The sequence below is a fragment of the Piliocolobus tephrosceles genome, chromosome 5, assembly GCF_002776525.5.
Source record: "Piliocolobus tephrosceles isolate RC106 chromosome 5, ASM277652v3, whole genome shotgun sequence".
Lineage (NCBI taxonomy): Eukaryota > Metazoa > Chordata > Mammalia > Primates > Cercopithecidae > Piliocolobus > Piliocolobus tephrosceles.
Window position 1 is genome coordinate 71,644,350 of NC_045438.1, and position 13,483 is coordinate 71,657,832.

The window sequence follows — 13,483 nt, forward strand, 5'->3', positions numbered from 1 at the left end:
CAGGTATCTTTTAGATTTTAGGAGATGTAAAGTATTATTGATTTCTTTTAATAAAATATAGCAATTAAAGCTCTCCACAACTCAAACATAAAAGCTGATGAATATTAAGATGATTTTTAAGTGAAATTGATAAGGAATGTTTCATATTCAGAGTAGTGTTCTATATATAATTCAGTAATAATAACCTGAATCTATTTATCACTTAAAAGCTTGGGTTTCTTGAGAAGAGGTGCATGAGAGTCCTGAACTGGCTCCGAACTGCCAAGTGTAGATCTAATTACATAGCTTGGAGCTGTGGAAACACATCTCTCTATTGTGGATTACTTTCCTTGGCTTATTTACATAACTTCATGAATGAAGACTAGTCATTGAATTATACAGTCTTATATAGCTAGGGCAGCATAAATTAACCCTATTTGAGGTAGTTTATATTTTCATGGTGTATCTAATAAATGTTTAGCTATGTCTTTAAAGAAAAAACATGCGCTTTAGTAATTTTATTGGTTGCCAAGAATACCTAATAATAAGTGCTGGTTGTTAAATGCGAATTGATACACTCATGATTAATAGACAATTTTAACATTTATAATTTTAGCCCTATTTTTAAGTAAATGATAGTTTTATTGATGTAATCCAAATGTAGTAGTGTCATTTTTTTTTTACCTTTACCCAAAGTAAGGATGCTTTCTTTATTCCTGTTCAGTAGTACGTTACAGGTGGCCCTCCGTATCTATGGGTTCTACATTTGTGGATTAAACAACTTCACATGGAAAATATTTGAGGAAAAAAAGAGTGGTTGCATCTGTACTGGACACGTAGAATTTTTTTCTTGTCATTATCCCCTAAACAATACAGTATAATAACAATTTACAAAGCATTTATATTGTATTAGATATTATCAAGACATGATATAAAGTATACAGAAGGATGTGCATAGGGTATGTAAGGGTCTTAAGCATTTGGTATCCACAGGGGGTCCTGAAACCAGTCTCCCATGGATACCAAGGGAAGACTGTATTTTGGTTAATACATTTGATTAATTTTTAATGTAGGTAGCTTAGATTTAGAAACCAATTTTGACCTCAAAGTCTGGAATTTTTTCTTATAAGCTAATCTTCAGAATAGCTTATAAGTCATTTCTTTTTTAAATCACAAATTTTATACCTTCCAATAGCACTAAAATATGCCTGCACGTATTTCTACAACAGTATCAAAAGACTTAGCAGCAACTTTCATTTATTAAATATCAATGAGAGGTTTGCTGTTAAATTTAAATAAAGCTATCCATGAAAATTATTTAGTTGAGTAATTGGGAGTTTGCTTGTTACCTCATATTTTAATAAAGTTGTGAATGAAAAGTATTAACTCAGCCTACTTAGCTATTGTAATTTATAAACTTTTAATTTCAAATCTCTGCTGAAAAATGAATGATCTTTGTGAAAGCTGACCATTTTTAACACTGTAATTTCAGCAATATTTATTGAGCATCCACTGATTGGATGATAGCAGGAAGGGTGGTATGTAGACCTCAAAATTAGCAAAATGTAAGCTCTGCCGTCAGGCAGCATTCAAGGAAGAGCTATAACTTGATGGAAAGAAAGTAGGCTTTGAAATGTCAAATCTGAGATGAACTCCCTATTCTGCTTCTGAATGACTGGCAAGTTATTAAAATACTCTGAGCTTTAGTTTTCTCTTCTGTAAAATACTAATACAATTACCTATCTCGCTATGTGGTTAACAGTAAGATAACATGTGTATTGTACCTAGTAATGGGACTAGCACATAGTATGACCCAATAAATGGTGTCTTTTATGATTAGTCCTAACACTGGGGTGAGCTGTGTAAGCTTATGATTACACAAGGTGCAAGTATGAACAAAGTGTGATGGGAGTGATAACTTTTCCCTGGAGAGATTGGAGAAGGATCACTAGAACTGGGCTTTGCAGGTTTATAGAATTTACACAAATGCAGTCAGCAGGAGGACTAAGTGAAAAACATGGCTAACGTCCTAGAAATACACAAATGCATGGGGGTTTTAAACAACAGGAAAGGTTCAGAGAGATAACACCCAAAGGGCCAATAATGAAGAACTTTAGAGTGTTATGACCTTTAAAATCAAATACTTTGTCATCTTTGAGAGGGAGGATCCTAATTAATTTCTGGATTATTGTATTTATTGATTTTTGGTTACTTCCGTCTGTAGTTGTTCATGTAATGAATGGTGGCTTCTGTGTTCATGATCTTCCTAGACTCCAATCCTTCACCGTATAATTAGATATAAGCTCCAGAAGTACAGGGACCAGTGCTAGGCGAGCCCATTATATGTCCGCAGTGCCTGTCAAGTAATTGTTGGATAATCACAGACTGGCAGAGGAACTAAGTCAAGCACAAAAATAGTTAAAAATAAAAGATAGGCAGTGATAAATACTTAAATGAGAGGCATCTGAATTACTTGGATGCCCAAAAGGATAAGGCATCACAGCACTTGTATCTGGAAGCAGCCAGGAAGAACTACTTAATCATAGTAGTAATGTTCATCTCTTCCATGTATGTATGAGAGTTTCTTTTTTATTTCTTAAATGAAATTTTATGAAAAATGTATAAACTTTTCAGGTAATTCAGTAGCCACAAAACTATGTTTTAAAATGTTTAAGATTTTTTCATAAGATCTATCTCACATATTTATATTAAGTCAGTTTACTCAGATATACATATCTAAATGCTTTCTTGGTCATCTTCATTTTTTATAAAAGAATCAAGAGCTCCTGTTTATAACTCCACCACTTTAAAATTATCAATTACAATTCCAAGATTGTCTTTAGGTTTTTTCCATGGTTTGTGTACTTTTTAAAAATATTTCTTCAAGCCACATTTTTTGACCATGTGATATGTATTCCTTTATTAAAATAAATATTGTTTTAACCATGATGGCCTTTCTCTGTTAAGTTTAAAATACTTCTCTAACATAAAAATAATTTTTCAGGTATTTCTTTTAGTAGTATCAGGTGTTTTTTTTTTCTGAGCCTTGAAATGAATGATTTACTTTATCATTTTTTATGAGGTTATGTTTTACCTTTTCAGGTGGTATTATTTTTGTCCACATGTCCATTTCTATAAAAAGTCTGTATTGACCACCACATGCATTTGCTCTCTTCTCTGTAACTTTGAACATATGGATACTTTCCCCTTGAACTGCTGTTGATTTCTTCTGCTAGGTCATGTCTCTTTTTTCTTCCTAAAGCTTTTCCAGGTAAACTAAAATATAAATTCGCCTCTTAGACCACAGGTTTCATCATCACCCTTTGAAGTGCATTGTTAAATGAGTGCATTGTTTAAGTGTTTTTTTTTTTTTTTAGGCTTTTTACCATAAAACCCATAGCAGTAAAATAACCATAGCAAATATACTATCTTATTATGAATAAATTATTATAGCCTCATTGTTATCAATTATTTCTCCTGTTCAAAATAATTTATATATTTAATTATAAAAACTATTTAGCCAGGTGTGGTGGTGTGCACCTGTAGTCCCAGCTACTTAGGAAGCTGAGGCAGGAGAATCACTTGAACCTGGGAGGCGGAGGTTGCAGTGGGCTGATATCGCACCACTGAACTCCAGCCTGGCAACAGAGCGAGACTCCATCTCAAAAAAAAAAAAGAAAGAAAAGAAAAGAGAGTTTGATTCAAGATTTCACATTAAATATTCCTACTGATTTTTTTATTCCTAGTTCATCTTTCACAACCTCCTTACAAAGGTTGCTAAACGGGAAGTGTTTTAAATTGTTTTGTATAGTGTTAAATACACATACACACACGCACATATGCATATAAGTGAGTAGAAAATAGGTGCATGGTGGTCAGTGTATAACAGTTGCATATTGGTTCGTTTAATCTTTTAGGCAAGATTAATTTTGTTTATGTTTATTCCCCTAATAATGGTGTTAATATTTACCAGCTGTGACACAGGTTCTCAAAGTTCCTGGACAAGAATATTAGCATGTTTGAACTCCTTAGAAATGCAGTTTCGTGGCTTGCCCCAGACCTATATAATCAGGAAGGGGATTGGGGGCAAGAGCAACAATCTGTGTTTTTAACAAGCTTACCAGGTGATTTTGAAGCTTTCTGAAATTTTAGAACTACCATTTTACTAAACACAGTGTTTTCCCTTACATTAATCCTTTGATTCTTATAGTAATCCTGTGATAGATTGTAACTCTTTTTGTATGTTCTGGGGGAAATAAGAATTGAAGAGGTTAAATAATTTATTCTAACTCACACTGATATTTAGCAGTACTCCAAGGAAGAATTTTCAAATCTTTTTCAAATAATATGTCCATCTTTCCTTTGAATACATCCTAAAACAGTATGTGTTACTTTAAGCATTCCAGTTTTTTGAATCATTATTTTCTGAGCTTTTACTCCTTTATTAATTTTAATCTGTATCTCATGTGAAGAACACTTTCTTTGACAGATCAACTAACAGGACCAGAACTCAAATTTACTTACTTTTTTTCCCCAAGTACAGACATGGTTCCATTATATATTTTAAAAATAAATGGCTTTTGCAGTTTATGACCACATTCTGCCTACTCTTGTTTCTATGTGAACTTTTCCATAATAAAAATAAAACAATAGGAAAAATGCCTTTTGAAACTAAAAATAAGTATATAAAATACTTTTAAATGCATAACCTAAAAACTCAAAAGTATTAACAGTTTCATAAAACAATCTAAATTTGCCATCATTATTGACTTAATCTTACTATTCTGTTCTTATTTTAATGACACACACCAATTTAACTGCTGCTCAGTTACCAAAAAGTGTTTCTAATATTAATTTGGAGTTATTTCTGTCAAATGAAACAATGCTGTCCTATTACTTGTAATTTTCATATGAGTCTATTTAAGTTAATTAACCAAATTAGAAAACCATAAAATCAGATGTGTTTATGGAGACCCAAAACCTTGTAATGACTTCGGTTGGAGCTTCAACACATGAAATTTTTAATTTAAAAAAAAAGTTTATTTTACTTAGCACTGACATGATGGATGCTTTAATAAAAAGAAATTGTTACTTTAAGTTGTAACTAATATTTCTCTTGGCTGCAGTAGAAAATAATTTGCAAAATGAAAAGTTGACAAGTAAGACTGAAAAAATTAATGAAAATTTAGGTCATATTTTATTTTCCCTTATGTTCTCCATATCTGCTAATTCAACAAGATTTACATAATGTGGCATTTGAATTATGGAGAATGGAAATCTGGTAGCATTATAAAACTCTGGCTCATCTGGGAAATAATGTTGGTGCTATATTAGTTATATAAAATACCTTAAAATTTCCTGATATTTCATATGTATAGGTAAATAAAGATATTATTAGGGGGATTCTTAAAACATCTTTGTAATCGTAGTTTTATTTTACCTTTTAATCCTCTTTCAGCTTCAGAGGGGAAAATTAAGTTGGTAGTAATTATTAACCAATTTCATACAGTAGTGCTGTGGTCATTTCAGTAGTTGTTAATAATTCAATTTCTAGATCCCTCCCTTAGATTTCCTTACTCAGCTGGCTTTAAAGGAGGACCCAGAAATCTATTTTAATAAGCAGCAACAGTGATTCGGATGTAGTAGTCCCTAGGTCTCACTGTGAGAAACTTTAGAAGAGAATGTACTCCTTCAAGCTAACACACTAAAAATAACAAAATTAAATATTCCAAATACTACTGTAGCCTTCTTTATGCAACTTTAACCTTGGAATGATAGGAATGATTATCAGAGAATTTTCTCCCCATAACAGTAATGTACGCATTTAGATCTTTGAAACATAGCTATCATAGTATCCCTGGTGCTTGCTGTGCTAAGCACTTGGTACAGTATTTGGCACATAGTAGGAACTGCATAAATATCTTGGGATGGATGAATGAAGAAAACCAAGTAGCTCCATGTTTAGGGTTCCCACATTATCCTCACGTTATCTTCTCTTTGGTTCAGCTGCCTAAGTTATGTGTACAATTTTATCTTTCTCCTTAAATTATACAGGTTTTTCATAGAAGAGACCACATCTTGTCTATTTTTATCTCTATTTTTAACTCTTTTTTACACATACATGCCTACTAAATACTTACCAAGTAAAAAATATTTTGTGATTATTTAGTTCAGCATACTAGAGTCTCATCTCCATGAGGACAGGGGCTTTGTCTCTCGTTTTCATGGTAGTTTTATCAGAACTTGCTAGCTAACGCATGTTCAGAAGCATATGAATGAATGAATGACGAATGAATTAACAAAATAAGAAGTAACTTCATTTTAATTCCAGTTTTCTTAAAATTAATTTGGGGGTTAACGAGGTTTTCTGGGTGGTAAAATTTATTTTTATAGAAGAGAAAAAAAAATCTGCCTTGCTCTTTAAGAAGAAACTTACAGTGGAATGTCCCTACCATTTGTAAGAGATAGAATGATAGAATTTGACAAATTCTGAAACTGATGAATCTTCAGCAGGACAGAATTTTCTATCTTAGCATTAAATAGTGTATATCAGTCATTATGAAAATATCACAATTTGAACCTATGTGGCAGTTCGTAACATCCTATGAAGTAAAGATGTTTACCCATGAAAGCCTAGTGAGCCTATCAAAAATCCAGAGATTTGTTTTCCTTAGTTGAAAAATAAGGAAAACAGAATGTCCCAGTACCTGCAAAACTTTCTGAAATAAATTCTATTAGTGTATTCTTTTTAAAATATTCTTTTTTTTTTCTTTCTTTCTTTCTTTTTTTTTTTTTTTTTGAGACAGCTCTGTTGCCAGACTGGAGTGCAGTGGCGTCATCCCGGCTCACTGCACCCTCCTCCTCCCGGGTTCAAGTGATTCTCCTGCCTCAGCCTCCTGAGTAGCTGAGAATACAGGCACGCACCACCATGCCCAGCTAATTTTTGTATTTTTAGTAGAGATGGGGTTTTACCATGTTGGCCACGACGGTCTCAATCTCTTGACCTTGTGATGCACCCGCCTTGGCCTCCCAAAGTGCTGGGATTACAGGTGTGAGCTGCCATGCCCAGCCTTAAAATAGTCTTATTATCATATTTCTTTTCAAAACATATTAGTATCAGTAAATAAGTTGAAGCTCTGATAAAGTATGAAATCTCAAGGTTTATGCCTTTGGTAACTGTAATTAGCTGATTAAATTTCTCCTGATGACTTGCAGTGCTTTTTGTTTTTCTGTAAACATTTTGGGTTTTTTTTGTTTTGTTTCATTTGGAGGAACTTCTTATCTTCTCCAAATTATCTGTTCTCCTTTACTTTGAATGTACCTAAAATAATATTAGTTATGTAATAAGCATTCCAGTTTCTTGAATGATTGTTATCTGAGATTTTACTGTGAATTTTAATAAGCATCTTATATGTGGAACACTTACCTTGACAAGTTTGTAGACATAAGGTTATTATGGCTTAAATATAGAGATACCTCTATGGAGGTGTAGATACCTTTGTGTCACCCTGTCTCCTTTCTGGTCAAATCCCAGACCTCATTTTGCTTTTCATTTTTGTTAGCCCTCAAAATGATCCTTTGTTTTACTTAGGTCAGCTCACATGAACATATCAATTCCCTGACTAGATACAGTCTTTGAATATCCTCATAAATGTGTAGCCTGCAAAAAACATGAAAGTTTTAGCTTCCAGAAAAATGTAATTAACAGAGGAGTATAGGGGAGATATTGAGAAGGGGGGCAAAGATTAGAACCTCCAAGTTGCTTGAGGCCTAAGCGGAATACTTTAGTGATTCCAGAGATTTAGATGTGTGAGTTTAGTTGAAAGCAGGGGCTAGGGAAACGTTTCTTTAAGTCATTTACTGCACCCACACTTAATATCTTCAGATTGTATATTCCAGATTGTTAACAGTGTTAAAGTTGTGTAAAGTTGCTTTTATTCACACCAGATAAAATTGAAAAAGAGCAGTAGTCTATATGAAAAAAATAATTTTTATCACACTAATGGCTCTTTGCGAATGCTGGGGTTGAGCTGATTGTGATGGAAGGTAGAGGTCAAAGAAGAAACTTACAGAGGAAAGAAGGCAGGTACTGACAAGCAGCAAAGGCAAGCTGCTAAACACTCCCTAATTCTCTTCAGTTGTATTCACACCGTGCCTAGTGACTGTCCCTGAAGATGCATTTTTTCCCCACTTCTCCTTGACACAGCATTCAGACACATACCTTCTCTGTAATTCAGATATCCTCAGTCACTTCATGAATAATTCCACAGGAAGGCTCGCCGCACAGAGAATTCCAGGTACTTCTATAGAAGCATTTTTATTTCCAGCAGTCCCCTAACCTTTGTATTTTGAGTGATTGTTCTTAGACATGATTTTGTCCAAGGAAGAGTTTTCTTTATTGTTTTCAATTTCTTGAAACATCTTTATGGAATTGGAAATTTCACTGAATGTAGTAATCTTCCAGTGAGAAAACTCTCAAATATTTTTTATGCTGTCTCTATAATAAGTGACTATGATAATAAATTATGTATTCAAAAGAGAAACATACAAATTAAACTCCAAATTTTATAGACTCCACAAATGTCTATCAACTTGTAAGCTAAATTTTATTTAACTTGCCTTTTTCCTTTATACACTTTGTTCTAAAATAAGGATATGTTGGAGAATTCGTAAATTTGTGATTTTGTTTTGAGAAATTAATAGTTGTTTATATGGAATGATATCCAGGCTACTATTAAGCTATAATTTAATTAATTGGAATAGTAAATAAACAGCTTTTCTTCTTTTCAGGTGATGGTGTTTGTACATGCTCGAAATGCCACTGTAAGAACAGCTATGTCTCTAATAGAAAGAGCAAAAAATTGTGGCCATATTCCCTTCTTCTTTCCCACCCAAGGACACGACTATGTACTTGCAGAAAAACAGGTAAGAAACAAAGAGGACAAGAACTAAAGCAGGTAACATGCCACATATCCCAGATATTTTATATGTGAAAAATCCACAGTCTCAAATTCCAAGAAGTTAATTTTACAGATTTATGATGTTATAATCTTGACTTTTTTCTTGACTTAATGATCTTTTATTAAAAGGTTTCACTGTATGACATAACACTTATTATTCCTTTCTATATGGTTATAATTGAAGTGTTTAGTCCTGCTCTTTAAAATATAGTTAAAATATAAAATGCAGTTAAATTTCATATCCTATGTTAACATCTAATGGGTTTATTATTGTACTTCTAAATAATTAATACTTTTTAAAAATTTCTCAGTTTTGATTTCTAAGGTTAATATTGACAGACATAACCTAAATAAGTAAGGCTTTTTTTTTTTTTTTTTTTTTAAGCAATGTGAAGGAATTCTGAGCCAAAAAGTTTGTAAACAGCTGCCTTGTTATTCAATGTACATATGCTCAAATGACAAAAAGGTCTTGGGATCACCTGCATCCTTGTTAAAAAGGGAGACCTTTAGGCCCCAACCCAAACTCACCAAACCAGAATCCTCCTGGTAATTTGAGTATTAGTAGTATCTTAAGATTTATATCAGATTTTATTTTATTTAACTATATCAGGTAATTATTTAGATCAAGATCAAGACACCTTTGGGCCAAAGGTGTCCACCTGTTTTATAATTAAAGTTTTATCAGAACATAAACATACCAGTTTCTTTATTGTCTGACTTTTTTTGCATACCGGAGAAGAATAGAGTTGTTGTGATAGCTACTATAAATTACTTTCTGTTTCTTTGCAGAAAAAGTATGCTGACTCCTGCTCTAAAGCTGTGAAAATAAATTATGAAATAAAAAAAAATCTGTTGACATAAAATGATAACTTTAAATTTTTCATATATATATAAAAATGTAAGATTTAACTGATTGGTTACCGAACAGCTGCTAGCTGCCAGACATTGTGCTATGCCCTTTTATATTTATTATCCAAGTAAAATATATTTAATTGCAACTGTACTATAAATTTCACCATTTTATATTGATATTTTAAATTCTATATTAAGCTGATGTCAATTGTTTTGAAAATCAGACTCTCAGTTTAGAAATACAAAATTTATTCATTGTCTGTATTTTTTTACTTTTGTTACATAACATTTATTGTACAGATTGTACAGCTTTGTGTCCTTCCAATTATTTATTAATCATGAATTTATGAGAGTCTTTGAAAAGTCAAGTTGGTATTCATAAGTCTTGTTTCATTTCTTTGGAAATATGAAACAACTCTATGCTGTTTAAAAACCAAACCTTGAGAGCCATCTTGTGGATTTCTGGTTTCTTTATCCATCTCAATTCAGAGAACTATTGCTAATTTAAATAATGCAGGTTTATTATTTAATTGTTGTTATTGTAATGCTTAACATTTATTAAGTGGTCACTAGTGTCGGGCATTGTTTTTATTACTGTATATAACTCATTCAATCCTTATAACCTATGATATTGCTGGTATTATCCCTTGATATGGTATATGTGTGAATCAAATATAGTGTGAAATACTCTAGAGCATATTACAATAATTTATATGGAGACATTTTCAAATGATGTGTATTTAAGGCAGTGTTACCAAGCACAAGTTCACAGATCACTGTGCTGGAAGAAAAACAACAGAGAAATGGAAAGTTTTGATACAATTGGGTAGATTTGAAAATCCCTAGTCATCTTTATCATAACTTTTTTATATTTTTATTGTACTTGATTTTTATCCTGATCCAACCATTATTGGACTTTTTTTTTCAAGAAGGATGAATTGCACACACATTTATTAAGAACATTATCCTATTCACCATTATATTCCCAGACTTTCATGGAGTATTTGTCTGATAGTAGGTATCCCAGAATTACTTTTTTTCTTAGCTTTTATTCCTCCGAGACTGACATTATAATAGATGTTTCACTTTAATTTTCTCATCTGACCTGCACCATTGTGCTGTCCTTTAAGATTCTTATTCCCATTTTACAGATAAGGAAACAAAAACTGAGAAAGTAAATAATTTTCACAGAGAATCTCATATTAAATAGTGAAGCCGTGATTTGAGACAGTCTGACTCCAAAGTCCACCATTTTCACTATACTGTGTCCTGTTTGTTCCAAAGCAAACAGATCACATCCAATCTGAGACTTTCTGAAGACCTTAGGGCATGGAGTCTTTTTTTTTTTTTTTTTTTTAATAAAATAGAAGAACATTTCCATTTCTTCAACCTAACTATATCCCTCACTTCTCCTAAAGAGAGATTTTAAAGAGTGAAACCCTCCACAGTGCATATTGTACCAAAAGATAAGGTCATCTTTCTCAATATTTTCTCAAAGCCCTAGAATTTAAGAGTATTTGTCTAGTGCTAGTGGTACCTTCCTTCGTATTTCTTGAAGTGCCGTTGAACTTAAATGGTATTAACATTCTAGCAATTTCAAGGGAGCTATTATCATCATGGTGGGAGACATTTCCCATGTTTTTGAAAAATGGGAAATTAAGAACCTAAAACATTAAAATTTAATTAGAAGGTAAATTTAATTAAAATTTAAATAGAAGGTTTTTAAACCTTTTAAATACCATCGTACACAGAAATTTAGCCTCATGCCTCCTGTTATATGACTTAATCCCTACCATGCCACAGTGATGCTTTACCCCAAGTGTTTAATGTAATCACCTCAATTCCTGACATACTAAGATCTTTAAAAGCACTTCTTTACAGTTTCATTTAACACAATATATTTTTTATTTGTATAAATAACAAAACTCCATTAAGAAAATCCTCCTTTTCTGCGTATGTATTTGTGTGTACGCACATGTGCATGTAATAAGTCTCTTTCTATGCCTTAGCTGCAACTGAAATGATTCTTTTCTCTCTGTAAGTAATAGTTATACCTCAGGACTTCTCATATAATTTTCACCTTTAATATCAAAGTCACCCCCAGGGGAAAAACTACCTATATTTCCAGATTTGTCCACTGAAACAAGAATGTAGGGAAAGGAAAGGAAAGTCTCCCAAGAGTAGTTTAACCTTCAGAAATGGAGCTTGGGGATCTCCCAGGACACAGGAATATCTCAGGATGTACAAATGATGCCCAAACCAACAGAACACATTCACAAAAAGGTCTGGTTGTGATTTTACCTGTAGAAGGTTTATGGCCTTGAACATCTAAACATATCTGAAATGTACTTTCTCTTCTATCAAATGGAATAATAATGGAGTAAATAATACCTAGTCTAGTTATTTACTATGAGAAACAGAATGATGTATGAAATTATTTTGGAAACCGAACAATGATAAGACTTTACCTATCATAGAAATTTATTTTTAGAAAATATATATATACTAATAACTAAATTTCAAAATGGCAAAAGGATATTAGTGACCACTTACTACTTTTATACTCTCCCCCACAAAGATTGTGTCTTAAGAAACCACTGTTTTCTATAAAATAGAACATACCTCAAGGAATAGCGGCAGTGTATGTTTATAAAAGTAAGTATATAATTAAAGATGCATATATTTTAGTTATTAAGCCATTGTTTTCCACTGTGATTTTAATTTTAAGTTAAATGAATCCTTCAGTTAGAATTTTCAGATTCTGTTTTACTTGAAATCTCAGTCAAATCAATTTTTTTCCGTTAGGGACAAATTTTTAACAGGCTTTAACTGTTCTCATACTGGATTGAGTATTCCCACCCATCCCTTTACCGTATATTTCTGATTTATGGCCCTGATGTGAGTTCAGTATTTTTACATATATCAGTGATGTTAAGAGTTTGTCTTTTAGGTAGAATTTCTAGCACGTAATAAGCCTTGTGTCTGTAGTCATTGAAAATATCTATTGAACAGTTAAAGCAATAGGAAGAATCCGATAGTAATATGTACCCTCAAGCTGCTTTAAAGTATAATTTTCTGACTTTTTATTATGTAGATCTATCAATCATTTCCTTGTTTTTATAAGTTCAGCTTTAGCCTTTGCCTAAATCAATGGCAACTGGAATCAATACCAATTTGATTTAGTTATCGATGCTTACTATTACAGCTTGCTTTATTTTTGCTTGAGCAGCTTCGGTGTCACTATGGCCAAGTAAAATAAGAATCATCTCTTCCTAGAAGAGATGGTATCTGTTAACTAAAGATAGCATAACAGACTGTTAGTAGCAGGAATGGTTAATAGCCCTCTTTCTCTTACTTTTTTTTTTACTTTAAATATATGCAAAATGTCATCTTCACAGAGTTTATTCTTTCCCTGCCATATCTTATCAACCTCTTTTCCTCTTGGAGGCTAATATAATAATTTTTTTGTCAGTTACCACCACATAGGATGTCAAAAGTTTATTAGTATTATTTAAATAAAATGAAACAAAATTGTAAAAAAAAAAATACAACTGTTTGCTTAATTGCATTTTTGGGAACATGACTTTTCTGTTTTCAAAGGGAGATAACCTCATATAAAATATAAACTTTGGATCTAAGCAAACCTGTGTTTTAATGTTGATTCACACATTCTGCCTTTTTAACATCCTCAA

The 13,483-nt window shown here is 32.3% G+C and overlaps 1 protein-coding gene across 1 annotated transcript in view; it reads left to right on the forward strand.

Moving 5' to 3' along the window:
- ASCC3 (activating signal cointegrator 1 complex subunit 3) overlaps positions 1–13,483 on the forward strand; it is a 389,336-nt gene that overhangs the window by 200,120 nt on the left and 175,733 nt on the right. Inside the window, exon 14 of the mRNA XM_023205913.2 lies at positions 8,770–8,904. Within this exon, the coding sequence (XP_023061681.2) occupies positions 8,770–8,904 (135 nt within the window). The remainder of the gene's footprint in view (positions 1–8,769; positions 8,905–13,483) is intronic.